This window comes from Clarias gariepinus, chromosome 5, assembly GCF_024256425.1.
Source record: "Clarias gariepinus isolate MV-2021 ecotype Netherlands chromosome 5, CGAR_prim_01v2, whole genome shotgun sequence".
Lineage (NCBI taxonomy): Eukaryota > Metazoa > Chordata > Actinopteri > Siluriformes > Clariidae > Clarias > Clarias gariepinus.
Genome location: NC_071104.1, coordinates 18,734,080 through 18,748,111, shown reverse-complemented (window position 1 = coordinate 18,748,111; position 14,032 = coordinate 18,734,080). Strand labels below are relative to the sequence as shown.

The window sequence follows — 14,032 nt, the reverse complement described above, 5'->3', positions numbered from 1 at the left end:
TGCTTTATCCTGTATTCAGGGTCGCGGGGCACATAGAGCCTAGACAGTGCTAACCACTGAGGGTCAGCTGTTCTGGACTAGTTCTTGCAAAAACAGTATTGTCAACTGTATTTGCAAAACTCATAAAACACCATAATGTAACTGACTCTCATGAAGACCATCCCAGGAAAGCAAAACCAAACTAACCTTTGCTGCAGAGGGAAAGTTCATTTAGAGGTACCAGTCTTAAAAATCACCAATAAACAACACCTCAGATTAGAGTCTTTAAGAAGGCTTTACAGGACATAAGTAGCAGAAACATCTCAATATCAACTGTTCTAATGAGATTACTGCATATTTTAAATGCTTGCAGTCATTGTTTTACAGTGGAAAAAGAAATAACAATGAGAAAGACCATAAAGCTAGAACTTTTGACTAGTAGTGTACTGTAAGTCCCAATAGATGAGACATTATTATAAAAACAATGGCTAGTTAGAATGGGCACATTAATACAAACCAATCAGTTATGTTCCAGTCCACACCAATGACAGCTACAGGGAATTAATCCACACTTTCGGGCCAGTCCGGTTCTAATACGTCAGTTATGTGTGTTTAATAACTACTGTAAATGTTTTAACACATGAAACAATCAAAAAACTAAAAACAAAACAGTTACCCTTTAGAAATGTGGACAGAGTTTTCAGTATTAGCAGTCAGACCTAAAGATCTTTTGTTATCAGTAACTTGTATAAAATGTTGTATAAAATTCAGGGGTTTCCATTAGAAGAACAGTTCTGCATGTAGAAGCACACACACAGTCAGCCCCAGAGGAGAGGCCAGCTGAAGCAGGCACAATCATGACGGCGTAAATTAAATTAGACCGGAAGGGAAGGCTAGGTCTGGACCTGCAGGATACAGCACCCCAGAGAGACCCCCTCGCTGGTTGTTTCCTTTAATACAGTATGTGTGTGCGTGTGTGCGCAGGTGGAGTATGGGCCTTACTTATTATAATCCTGCTTTCAAAGATTTTAGTGTAACAGTATAATAAATGTGTAATGCAATGTAATTAATACGATGCTGTTTTTTTGTTAGGAATAACACACATTGTACCATGTGGCTATATAAAAATAATACACTCTGGGGTGATATGGTGGTGGTTATTATTTTTAAATAACAGCACAGTCTGTACTATGTTAGTCATTATATCACAGCAAATGTCCAGTCATTACAATGTTAATTTTTTTTTTATTGGCATGCCATGCTTTTAAATGGTTTTAACTTAGTTTTAATGTGGTGAAATGCCCACAAACTAGTTAGGAAGTTAGTTCTTTTTATCACTTAGATTTTAAAAATGTAGTAACATAAAGTTAATGGAGACAAAAAGAAATGCAGCATGTCATTTTAACGAGAAATCAGAAATCAACTTCTGTCCTGAAGTCTATCCCTTGAAAAGCATTAAACTTTAACAACGTGCTGACACTTGAAACTCAATAACTCTAAATGTTAAATAAATGTCCTCCATTTCACGTACAAAAATCACCACAGCACCAATTACACACTTTATATTTTTTGTGTTTATTATTAGTCTTGGATTATATGGAATGTCTGCCAAGTCGCTGTGTATGAGATGTAACTACAGGAGCAATAACACATTGGAATAAGCATATTATTATAAAATAATACACACAACGTGCTGTTATACGCTAATAATGCACACTTTTTGACAATCCAATTTGAGATTATATAAATTTATACATCCTACCTATTTATACATCCTGCTAATGCTGTACCCAACCAATATCTGCTGTCACATCCTTAACACATGTTCTTTCTTTCTGATCTTATCCTCCAGCCACATCAATATCTAATGGTTGCTAAAAATGGGACGAACCCACTAATGGCCTTTTCCACCAGCAAGGTGGCAGTGGTGACTGCGGTGCTGATGCCTTGCCTGGAAATCTTCACATTTCCACCACAAGATATGTGGCTCTCAATTCAAGCACCAAGCACCTTCCTTCTTGTTTTTTTTTTTCTGTTTTGATAATGGATTTTGCAGTGTGTAGGACAACTAAAAGCATAAAATTTATTTTAAGGTTTATTTTTTAGGTTTTTTATGCATTAGGTGATACTTGGATGGTGTTTCCATCTCGAACCTCTATGCAGCCTCATATGATGCAATTCATTTAGATTTGATTTAGTGTTTTTTAAATGTTATAAAAATGATTTTCAATAATCTTTAATTTTCCCTTCACTGGAACTAGGAAGCTCAAACCTGTAGCATAACAATGGTGAAGACATGTGCTTGATAAAGTTGGTTTGGAAGCGTCACAACATCCTGCACAGAGCCCTGATCTCAAATCCACTGAATACCTTTGGGCAAACTGGAACATTGACCGCTCGCTAGTCCTCCATGCCAAACATCAGTGCCTGACCTATCTAATGATCTTGTGGCTGAATATCAGCAAATCCCCACTGCTTCAAAATTTTGTGGTGGTTACTGGAGATTATTATAACATCAAAGGAGAGGGCAATTCCATATTAATATCATGCTGCATGCTTATGTTCATGATCAGTGTTGTGAAAATCTCAAACGTTGCATATGATGCTTGATGCATCAAAAAAAGATTTTTGGCTTGGTTAAAAATACATTATTCTAGTTCATGGCATTGGTTATTAATATTTATGCTAAATTGTCTCATTATATAATATTCATTCATACTGTACAACTTCTCAAAGTTTAAACTGTTCAGGGTCCATGGTTAGTGTTATTTTTACACTGTGTAATAAGAAACTCTAACATCTGATGACATAACTGTTTTGGTTTTAAAAGGTTTGCTCTTTTCCCTAAATCACCAACACTGACACTGGAGGTGTAACATTCCACCCTTCCTTAATTCATGTCATAAACATGGTGTATTCTCTCAGAGGATATTCTCATTTCACCATGTGTTCATATAGCAGATGGTAATTGGAACTGATTTTACAAGTGTTCTAGGCTCGGGTAAACAATGATAACGCGAGTGCCCTGAGGGCTGGGTGCCTGCTGTGGCAGTAGAACAGAACGATGATCCTTGGATTTGTCCGCTGGCTTCAATCGAGCCTCTGTGCTGTGTCAAAAAGCCCATGGCTACGGACATTAAGCCAACTATAGTGAGCTGCTGAGCAAGGCAACACTTCCCAGTTACCCACTGCTAACATCTGTCCTTCCTGGAAGGGTTAACAATTTAGCCATGGTCTGTAGGTATTTCTATGTGTGTGAGGGCAGGGTAAACAGATTTTGTGCGTACTTTAAATATTTGTTCTCAAGACGTTAAAATGTTGAATAGAAAAAGAAATTAGATATTACATGAAACATATATAACTAAATATAATTTAGTTTCTTCTTTTTTATGGAAATTACATAACTACATTCTTAAGGCTACAGTAGGTCTTTGCAAGTGTCTACCCCGACTCAACAACATGCAAGACACCCCCACACACACATGCATTTCTTTAAACAAAAAGGACAAACACAAGACATTAAAAGCCCCCAAACAAGAACAAAGAATTTTGGTTCTCTGCAAGTACACCTCCTCTCCCTCTTATTTAACTATCATCATACTGAGTAAATTTCTTCAAAATTAATAAAATAATAAGCTTAATGTAATAAAAAGTCCAACTAAATTAAAAAAAAAAAAGTTACTCTACTGGGATTCGCCAAGCTCTGTAACTACATCCAGCAATTTAATTCAGTGCTGATATTTCAGTGTGAAATGCTACCACAAGTGAATACAAAATTCTCCTGCATTTGATGAAAGCTAAAAGCACAGAAGCACAGCTGGCAGAAATCCCTGTCTTTCCACCTCATTAATTCTTCCTGAAAACAGACAGCTTAGAGGTCTGTGGCACTTTAATACCATCCATATTTAATGCTGCAGGGAAGAATGAAGGGGTTTTGCCCATGGCTGCCTCACTACCCACTATGGTTTAGATGGTCAACAGAGTCTCTGCAAAGTCCCTTAGTAAGGCTTTCAAAGAGCCTTGTTCTCACCATTATTTTGACAAGTATACAGTATGCATGCAATAAAAGGGAGAGGGGTTTAGATTGTATTTAACGGCTCTCTGATTCAAATTTATTTCATTAAGAATAGTGCTTATGTCTGTTCGCAACATGTATTCAGCCCATTAATGAGGTGACACATTGGAAATACACTGCCTAATAGTCTTACTCTCTTTTGCTTATGTTAGGACAGAGCAACGATTGCAACTATTAAAGCCACACTACAGCAACTAAAGCCTCTTACAGATGCACATTCAAAATACAATTTGCCACAACAGTGAATTCTGGACATTTCTGGACATGTGTATTACATGTGTAAAAAGTAGGAATCTGTTAAACATACTCTTTGAGACATATATATATGATCAATTGGCAGTCTTTACCCCCAAGAAGATCCTCTATGCACTCTGTAGACTATATTTTGTAATAAAATGTGTATTTGTAAAAAAAAAAAAAAAAAAAAAAGAGTTGCACAGTGGCATGGTGAGTACTATTTTACATCACAGCTCCAAGGTTTGATTCTGAGCTCAGCTTATCTACAGTATGTGGAGTTCTTTCTGTGTCCCCTGAGTTCTCTGGTGTTCTCCCATTGTCCCAAAACAACTGATTTAAAAGCAAATAGTGGAGATAAATTAATAATCAATGCATACACAAATACATTTGTTACTCAGGGATATATTGTTAGAGATGAGTATTACTGTAATATCAATATGTAATACCATATATTAGTATTACAGTATTACAGTTTTTTACAAGGCTAAGCATTCTTGAAAAATCTCTTTGCGAACACCCATACTCATTTATTTACTTAACAATTTATCTAACAAGCATTAAAACCACTTCCAGCACAGCAAAAATAAGAAAAGTAAAGATCCTATCAAATGAAATCACTGTGACAAATTACTGTAGTATAGTAACTGCACTGTTTTCTGTACATTTTCATGTTATATAATTTTTCCTCTCTTCTTTGCCTAATATAATTGTCCAGTGTAGTTTGTTTTGTTTTATCTGGAAGGTACCATAATATTGTAACAGGAGGAAACGTGATGATACGTGTCAGAAAAATGTATGTGTACGTTTATGCTTGGCCGGCAACAGTGTAACCTGCTCTTATAGCCCATCCACCACAAGAGTGACGTTTTGTTTATGCTGAAGTGCTTTTCTTTTCTGGTCACCATAGTTGTAAACAATGCCATGTTTGAGTTTCTATTGTCTTCCAGGCAGCTCAAACCAATCTGGTCTTTTTTTTCTCTGACCTCTCTTATCAATGTTTTCTCATTTTTTCAAACCTCAGCCTGTCCTATTTAGTTCCGACAACCCTGCTTCATTCTGATGTTTGATGTGAACATTAACTAAATCTCTTCACCTGTAGCTGCATGATTTTTTTATTGTGCTGCTGCCTCCTGATTGGCTGATTCACTAACTGCACGAATATGTGCTGATATACAGGTAGTGGTAAGTAGTGAGTGAGTGTCATTTTTTTTATATTACCAATTGTCTGATTCACTTTGTCTTTGTAATCATCACCTTTTAATTAATTAGAGTTGGATTTTTGTTCAACACTATAATTTACTTAAAAAATGATTAAAAACATAATATCTAAATTATATCTAATACTAATGAACTGGAGAACACCAGTTCATAAATACATATACTGTATATAAGCTTTCGTAAAGCAATTATTTATGGTATTTAGGTCCTTGAAGGGTGATGTTATGATAATTGTTTATGATGCCAGGAAATCTCAAGTATATCAAGCTACATGCTAAGTCTGCATTATCCCATTTACAGGTCCAAAATCAAAACCTGTGTTTTATTACTTAGTCAAACACTGCTTCCCTATATTGGAACCTGGTATTTGTAATTCCACTCTGCTGTCAATCAATATCTTTTACAAAGAACGCCAAAGGAGAATAAACATTTTGCACTAATGGGCCATGTATGATAGATCAGGACAGAAATGTGTCATTTAGAGCTTTCACTCATCTTCTTGTGTGTCTCTCTTTCTCTGTCGCCTCTCTGTCACTCACATACAAGCACATATAGTCATTGTGAAAGAGAAAAGATTATGCATTAATTCCTGTTAGTCTTCATTTAAGAGACCATAAACAATGTGCAATTAAACAGGTTACTGAGATTCAAGTCAGGTTTTAAACATAAATATGTATAGTTGTGTATTCAAAAAATATAAGAATTAAAACTATTATTTTAAATACATGTGTTCACGTGGCTTAGTGGTTAGCACTGTTGCCTTGCACCTTGCACTTCTCCCTGTGCTTGGTGGTTTTCCTCCGATTATTTTGATTTCCTTCCACAGACAAAAGACATGCAGGTTAGGGTAATTGGGATAGGCCCTGGGCAACCCTGTATACAGTATAAAGTGGTATAGAAGATGAATGGGTGTTCACGTTACCAATAAATTCTTCTCTAATTATCCGATTTGTGTAAAAAGACCAGCAAGTACAGTGACATTTTCTCCTACAACAAAAATACTGAAGATATTAATTAAGAAAATATACTGACTGAGGGCCTACAAAAAAGTAAGACATAAAATCGGTAATCAGAAATGCACTTCTCTTCAATGACAAAAAAAACTGCCCAACAAACGTTGAGACGGGTCAACAATGTTGAGACAGGTCAACAAGGTCTGCAATGTTGTTTAGTAATAAGTTTTTCAAAACACGCACCCAGATCTTTATGAAGTTTTGTGGCTCCAGTGCAACAATTATGCTTACAGAATTTTTTATTTCCCTCTGCTAGGCTTCAACAGCTGAAAGCAACATGATCCACGCACTTTTGCACTAAAGGACTAGCACAAGTTAAACTAATGGACTAGTACAAGTAGGCCTGTAAATAAAGTCAACTTGGCCAAAGAGTATATGGCCAAAAGTTTGTGGGTACATGGCCATCACATCCACATGTACTTTTTGAACATCCCATTCCACATTTATATGACACATTTGTATGATTTGCCAAATTCCAGCCACACGACCATTGGTGTGGTCTGGTCAAACACTCATTTTGGCACCATACAAAGACATCCTATTCAGTTGTGTGCTTCCAGCTTTGTGGCAGCAGTCTGGGAAAGGCTCACATGGGTGTGATGGTCACATGTCCACAAACTTTTAGGCATAAAATAAAAAATATTATTGTTCACATTTAAGGAATTACCCTAAAGAGTTCAGTTGCAGTTAAACAGAGCAATATAGGCTAAATAAAGTTTGAGAACCTTTGATTTAGATACCACTTTGTGCCAGTGTAAGACTTGTCCTGATTTCAGGACCATGGACAAGAAACAGCATCTGCTCAGAAACACCTACCAAAGGATCCAACAGCAGAAACGAGAATGCTGCAAAATCAGTGAAATAATTAAATGTAGTAATAAGTAATGAAATGAAATCAAAATATAATACGTATGTGACAGGCTGTATGCTCTTTGTCAGAAAGACAGGACAGAAATGTAGTGGTGTACAGTATATGCTGCTTAGCACCATTTCCATCACGCCATGTTATCTTCGAGTACTACTTACCAAAGCTCAACAAAATTGTAGAGCAGTTTTATTTAAAGCAAAAAACCTTTAACGTCTCCTGAAACATGTTGCTCAGCACTGAGCAATGAATGCAAGAGCCTTCCGGGGATTAGCTAAGAAAAAACCCACTGTTCCGCTATTAACGTTATTGAAATGCCACAAAATACTGCGCCATAACACACACACACACACACACACACGGGTGCAAATATACTGTAAATCAGCAAACACAAAGCATCAAGCATCCAAATGATCATACGTGCTTCTCCTCTTCCTGATTGTTTTTTCGAGCAAAGGCACAAAACACTAAACCCAAGAAAGGCCACAGCTGTGAAACAGCTCATGTTTCGTTGTGTAAGACGTTTAGTTCTCCTTCAACTGAGGAGCATCAATGCCTCATCTGGAAATAAACTAGATTAGTTTAATAGGTTTTGCCGTTGAAGATTTAAAGGGGACACGGAATGCAGGACCCTCACTATGATAAACAATGTTCTGGTTGGTGTGTGACCCTTTATACAGTACTGGAAGCGCTGGGTCCCAACACATGAAAGGTCTCGCTTCCTTTTTTGCAATAATCCACAAGTGCGCGCACAGCAGGAGCACACGGCCGCGCGCACCACACACACACACACACAAACACAGCGGTCACAAGAAGACTGTAATTTAAGCACTCTTTGTACGTGGATCAAACCCCCGAAGCACACTATGAATAGCAAAGAAAACAACACACATTACGGCACAAATGCGAAGTATGTCCGCTAATTTGCGGGTAAAACGCAGACAAGCCGCGTTGCGGCCTGCAAATGAGCGATTCCTACCGTGCATTCATCCATGCATGTCCGCACCGAATACGCGTCCGTTTCGTATTTCTGAACCAGGAGCTCAAACTCATGGTACGTCTCCTGAGCTCGCCGGTCGAGGCGCTGGTAAGCCTCGACGCACCGGGAACACGCCGACATGTCGAGGCCGCAGCTCACGTTGTCCGGACTCGAGAACCCGTAAAACAAATCCAAAAGGGAGTAGGAATCACAAAAGGGCAGGTACAAATCACTCAGGTTCCACTCGGCGTCCGAGAGGCCCGAACACGCGGACACGGGGTCCGCCACCGCGAAGCAGCTTTTGGAGACGCTGTCGGGGTGACACGCTTCCAGTCTCCACAGAGGTGTGCTAGAATTCCCTGCGTAAAGATGAGTATAGTCGGTGGTGCCGGGAGAAGATCGGTGCACCTGTTCCCTCGTGTCCCTGAACGCCACCGCGTCCCGTCGCTCGCCTTTAGTGCTCGTCCGTATGGCCGCGGCGCAGAGGCACAGGCGATCAGCGAGCAGGACGCTCGCAAACAAGAAGGAGGCCAAGCTCAGTCGCCATCGCTGGGCCCGTTCCGAATCAGCGGATGGCTTCTCGTGCTGGCGGGGTGCAGAGCGGATGTTTAAGCCGTCATCTTGCTGCCGACACGTCCGAGCACCCCTGGTCATATTTTAGGAAAGCGCGGCGCCGGCCGACTCCACCGCGACGGCTTCTCTGCCACAATATTCATTGACTTTGGAGGGTGGACTAGATGGATTTTTTCTCTTGTAAACGCGTTTTCTCTCTCGCTCTCTCTCTCTCGCTCTCTCTCTCGTCCTGCTGTTTCTGTGTCGATCCTTTTTTTCCCGTTTCACTTAATGCATGGACAGAGAACGAAGCACACGCTGGTTTACTCCTCTAGTTCGTGGCTCTCGGGAGGAAAGCCCACTCCTCCGCACCAGCATGTCTCTCTCCTCCTCTCATCTTCTCTCCTCTCCTCTCCTCTCCGCCGTGGATGAGTCGCTGGGATGCCGCCTCTTCCTCTCCTCCTCTCCCTCTACCGGCGCTCGTTAAGGGAAGACGAGAACTTCGCGCTGTGGCCCGCCGAATTTCCTGGACCGGATCTGGGCGGATGGCCTCGGGCTTTTTCGGTTGACAGTCAGAATCATCTTCGGTCCTGTGCTAAGTTGCCGCCATGTTCGTCTTGAAGCACTTTTTCTGGGGGGAGAGCTGGGTCATTTGCGTCATCTCCAGCGTGGCGATCTCTCCATCCTGGCGCAGTGGAGGACTTTGAGCGATGGCGACACGGACACACAGCGAGTCAATAAAACCGTTAGATTTTGCGCTGTGGACACAGGAAGACGTCTGTACGGCACTAACGCACCCGATAGCTTTGCGCAGTCAGTGGGTTAAACTCAGATTAACATTAACACAGCTGTGTTCCGACTAACGAAAACATGGAATATCGGTCTATCAACTGTAACTATTCTGCTCCAACCCATGTTAATACACATACAGTGATCCGTGCATTCTTGTTTTTTTTCCCCCCTTTATAACCACATTGTTAACGAGTCGCTTAGTTATAAATTTACTTGTATATAAATTAGGCTACGATCTTAAATCAGTGTCCTGAAAAAAATAACGCGGGTATCAAAAACGCAACAAAACTATAAATCTAATATCGGCACGATTGATGATAAGCGGCGAACAAAAACATTTCCGTATAAAAGGGACAGTGCTCGTGAAGCCTTGTCCAAACCTCGATTGCTTCTGCGCTGCTGCTGAACCCCCAGTCCTTCCAGTCCCCCCAGTCCCCCTCCCCCTCAAACTTTATTAGTATGCAGTGTGGAAGTGGAGCTGTGACGAGCTCAGCTAAGGAGCCTAGTTGTTGGACGTTAAGGAGCAAGCTTAGGAACATGACGTGTGTGTGTGTGTGTCTGTGTGTTTCAACCTATCTGTCTGTCTGGCAATGTTTTTATATCTTGTTTGGGGAGAATCATCCATCCATCCATAGTGAAGTGATGTGAAGGTCATGTCAAGGATAGGAAGACAAACGTGTGTGTTTAATAATTTGTCTTCTAGTAACTCTGTATGGATTACAGTAATATTGGTATTTTTCAGTGTAAAAAAAAGTATTTATTTTTCTCAATTTGACATTATATTTTCAAGTATTGCACATTTTTACATTTCTAATCACTATAAAGTGCCATAGTGATGCAGTGGGTTGATGCCTTAAAACCACCTGATTGTGTCTGTTTGTATGTGTGTGCAATGGACTGACATTACATTCTGGATTTATTTTTATTGCCTCATGTCTGGCTTTCTTGTGACAGACTCAGAACCTTCAAATAGATTAGAAATCAATATGATGCTAATGCATTTAATGATGCTAATCAAATGTCAGTCTTTAAAGCATAATAGGGATTTTAGCCAAACTACACATATTTTTTTATATCTTAAATACTGACTAGCACAGTTTTATCTTCATAACATGATGCGTGTATTTGAAACTTTGCCTCAAGAAGGAGGTCTCATTTATCTATATTTTTATTTAATAATATATTTGTCATAGTAACAAATATTTTTTTTATGGTTAAACAATTTATGTGGGTTCACATCTTGGTATGATCTATAAAATGGATGAGTATTTCTTTATGTTCTTCACCTTTAAAAAATTATTAAATGTTTTGAAAAAATCAGCACAACTGTATCATTATTTGTGTATGTATTCTGTGGGTTGATATGATTAATGACTGACATTGAAAACAAAATATTGTAAATAAAACTAAAGAATAAAAAAACTCTGTACTGAATACATTCTCTGATGTGTGCATGCCTTAATTTCACTGTGTTTACTGGTGCTGCCAAAGAAATTTGGATTGAATAACCTCTATTTTGGGAGTTGCTAGAATTTACTAATTAAATGTGCTATGAGACTTTGAGGTCCCCTTATTACTGCTGGGGCTCATTTCAAATAAATAAACAAATCACAGAGTAGATAAATCTAGGAGACATGCAAATATTAGCACATGAACACACACACACACACACAGCTTGCGCCACCTGAAAGGTGGCCAATCAACAACATATGTGTTTGTGGCAAACCAAAGGCGAAGAGGCGCCTATTTAATTAGCAGCCCGCTGCTTTTCTGGCAGTGTCAAGAGAGCAGGAAAGTGAATGTGTACTCCGGTCTCAGCTCCCCAATGTTGTCTGGAATCCCCTTCACTGAGCTGGAGCTGTCAGACATGACTCACGCCCACCTGCACAGTTACTGATCGTTATCAGGAGACACTCCTTGCTACTTAGCTACACACTGGAGATTAATGTTACACTAATCACTACTTCAAACAATTTAAGAAACTAAAAAATACACTCCAGTGACAAAACAGGACTCATAAAAAGGAAGTATACTAATCTTTCACTATTTGGTGGTTTAGAAATATGATATTATCGACCAAAAGAGCATTTCCAAAACAAACACAGAACACGATTTTACCCAACCCCTTCCCTCTTTCCTCATATACTGTAGCAGCACCTGCACCACTTTGGTGAAGCCAGGTGTAGATGTCCTCTTGGTTGTGGACATTGCATGTAGTAACCAGATTATGAATCCTTTGATATGTAGCTGACCCCCAGATGAGCTCAGCACTGATTCAATCTGAACTGCAACATAAAAGGATCTTGCACTTTCTTGGTTGTAAGCAAGCTGATGTGGGTCTAATTGAACATAAAATGCACAGCACATAAACTTGCACATAACCTGCATTACTGTATATCAGTATTCTGTCAAAAACAAGACAAAAACAAATTATATTTGAGAAAAGACAAATTATATCTGCTTCAGACAGGGTCAGTTTTGTCAAACCAATAGCACTGGGAGGTAACGAGATAAATAGAGCAACAGCACTGCTAATTTTACTAAAAACAATTTAAAATGTTATTGTTCCAGTTTGTAATTTACGTTTCTCATTTAATAATAGTGAGTGAATTTGTATCTTTTTAGCATTTTTTCTTGATTAAAAAACTGCTTACGTTATAACAATCTTCAACAGTTGTAGAGTATTTTTGTTCATCTAGTGGAATAAAACTGTGAATTATCACAACAGGTAGGAAAATCATAACTGACTCCAGATATGCTGTTGACTCATAGCTAGCATTAGCCAATAGCAGCAGATATCCTATTATTTTATACATTATTAGATGTGCCGGCAACCTTGTTTGCATGGAATTTAATTGCACACTCATAAGCATTTTAAAAAATGTACAAAGCCATCTGTTGAATTTTGGAATTAACAATTTTTTTTTATTATATAAGGGTGTTTTCCATTGAAAAAAAAGCTGATTGTGATGGAAAAAAGCCTATATGTTATCGCAAGCTCAACCAAATACATCTGTAAAAACCCCATCTAAATTTATTTAGTAGTTTTTACGTGATGCATGCACAAACAAACAAAGATAAAAATAAAAAAAAAACGATCTTGATGTGTTCTATTACGTCCCCCTAAATTATTTTTTTTCAAAAATATCTTCAATGTACAGAAAGTACAATTTTATTATATGTATATAAGTTTTATTTTTCAGTGTTTTACACATACACTTTTTATTGTTAAAAAGTTATCAAGATATTTCTAAACTGAGTTGAGTGTAAACGAGTGAGTCCTCTCTGTAGCTGTTTTTTTTATATTACTAAGTACAGTTGTGTCAACTATGTTTTAACTATGCTGAGTGTAGTTTGACAGCAAAATGAGCCTTTTTTTTACCAATTTTGAGAATTTTTTTTTCATAAAGCAAGAAGCATAGCAAACTGAGAAAATATTTTGTGCATGTATTATTTGAGTCTCAAGGGTTTTTAAAACACCCCACAAATATTAGGTTAAATAGTTTTGTTACAGCAGATAAATCGCCCTGCAGTTGTGCTTCTGGTTATTTAAGTAAGCAAGTTAGCATTTATCATTAATATGCTGGTTGAATTATATTTAAAAGGTATTGCTTTAATTGTAATTTTATACTGGTTCAAGCAGAAAACCGTGGCAGCAAATTAGATCAAGGGGGAAAAAAGCATTAAATTTAGTTTCACATAAGTTTTTTTTAATGTCGAAGATCATGAGAAATTTTAGAAGCAATATACAAATTTTAGTTAAATGCAATTAATTTACTCACAAAAGTCGCTGATCTGCTATACTGATCACATGACAGAATGAAGCCATGTAAATAGCTGGTTATGACTCTTGCTCAAAAATGGGACGTTTAAAGCTTTTTATTTAAGTTTATTCAGTGTTTCAAATTAAATGTTTACATATAGACTACCTTGTGTGTCAAAGAAAAATAATTTGCTCAAATGACAAAAAGAACAAACCTGGTGTTTTTTTTCCAGTCAAACTGGCCAAAGATAGTAACACAAATCTGTATGCTACTGTATGTTAAGTACCTGTGAAAGCAGGTGTGGAAACATGCAGTGGAGACCGACACAGCACAGACACCGAGCAAATAACTTTAAAAAACGATATGTTTTTTTTCTCTTTAGAGACTACTGGAAGAAGGGCATGGGTGTGTTTTATAAAATCAGGGAGTGTCCAGCATGGAAGAATAAAGGTGCTCACAGTGAGTTGGCTGACCTTTGGTTGACCCCGTGCTGCTCTGGGATTGAGGTGTGACAGCAGAGGCCAGCACAAATGTATGTGTGGAACTGTTTCTGTGCCT

The 14,032-nt window shown here is 38.4% G+C and overlaps 1 protein-coding gene across 1 annotated transcript in view; it reads right to left on the bottom strand.

The window, feature by feature from the left end:
* The window catches only part of LOC128524165 (NALCN channel auxiliary factor 1), a 111,921-nt gene extending 102,901 nt beyond the window's left edge, over positions 1-9,020 (bottom strand). The window contains exon 1 of the mRNA XM_053496562.1: positions 8,367-9,020. Within this exon, the coding sequence (XP_053352537.1) occupies positions 8,367-9,020 (654 nt within the window). The remainder of the gene's footprint in view (positions 1-8,366) is intronic.
* Between the last annotated feature and the right edge of the window lie 5,012 nt (positions 9,021-14,032).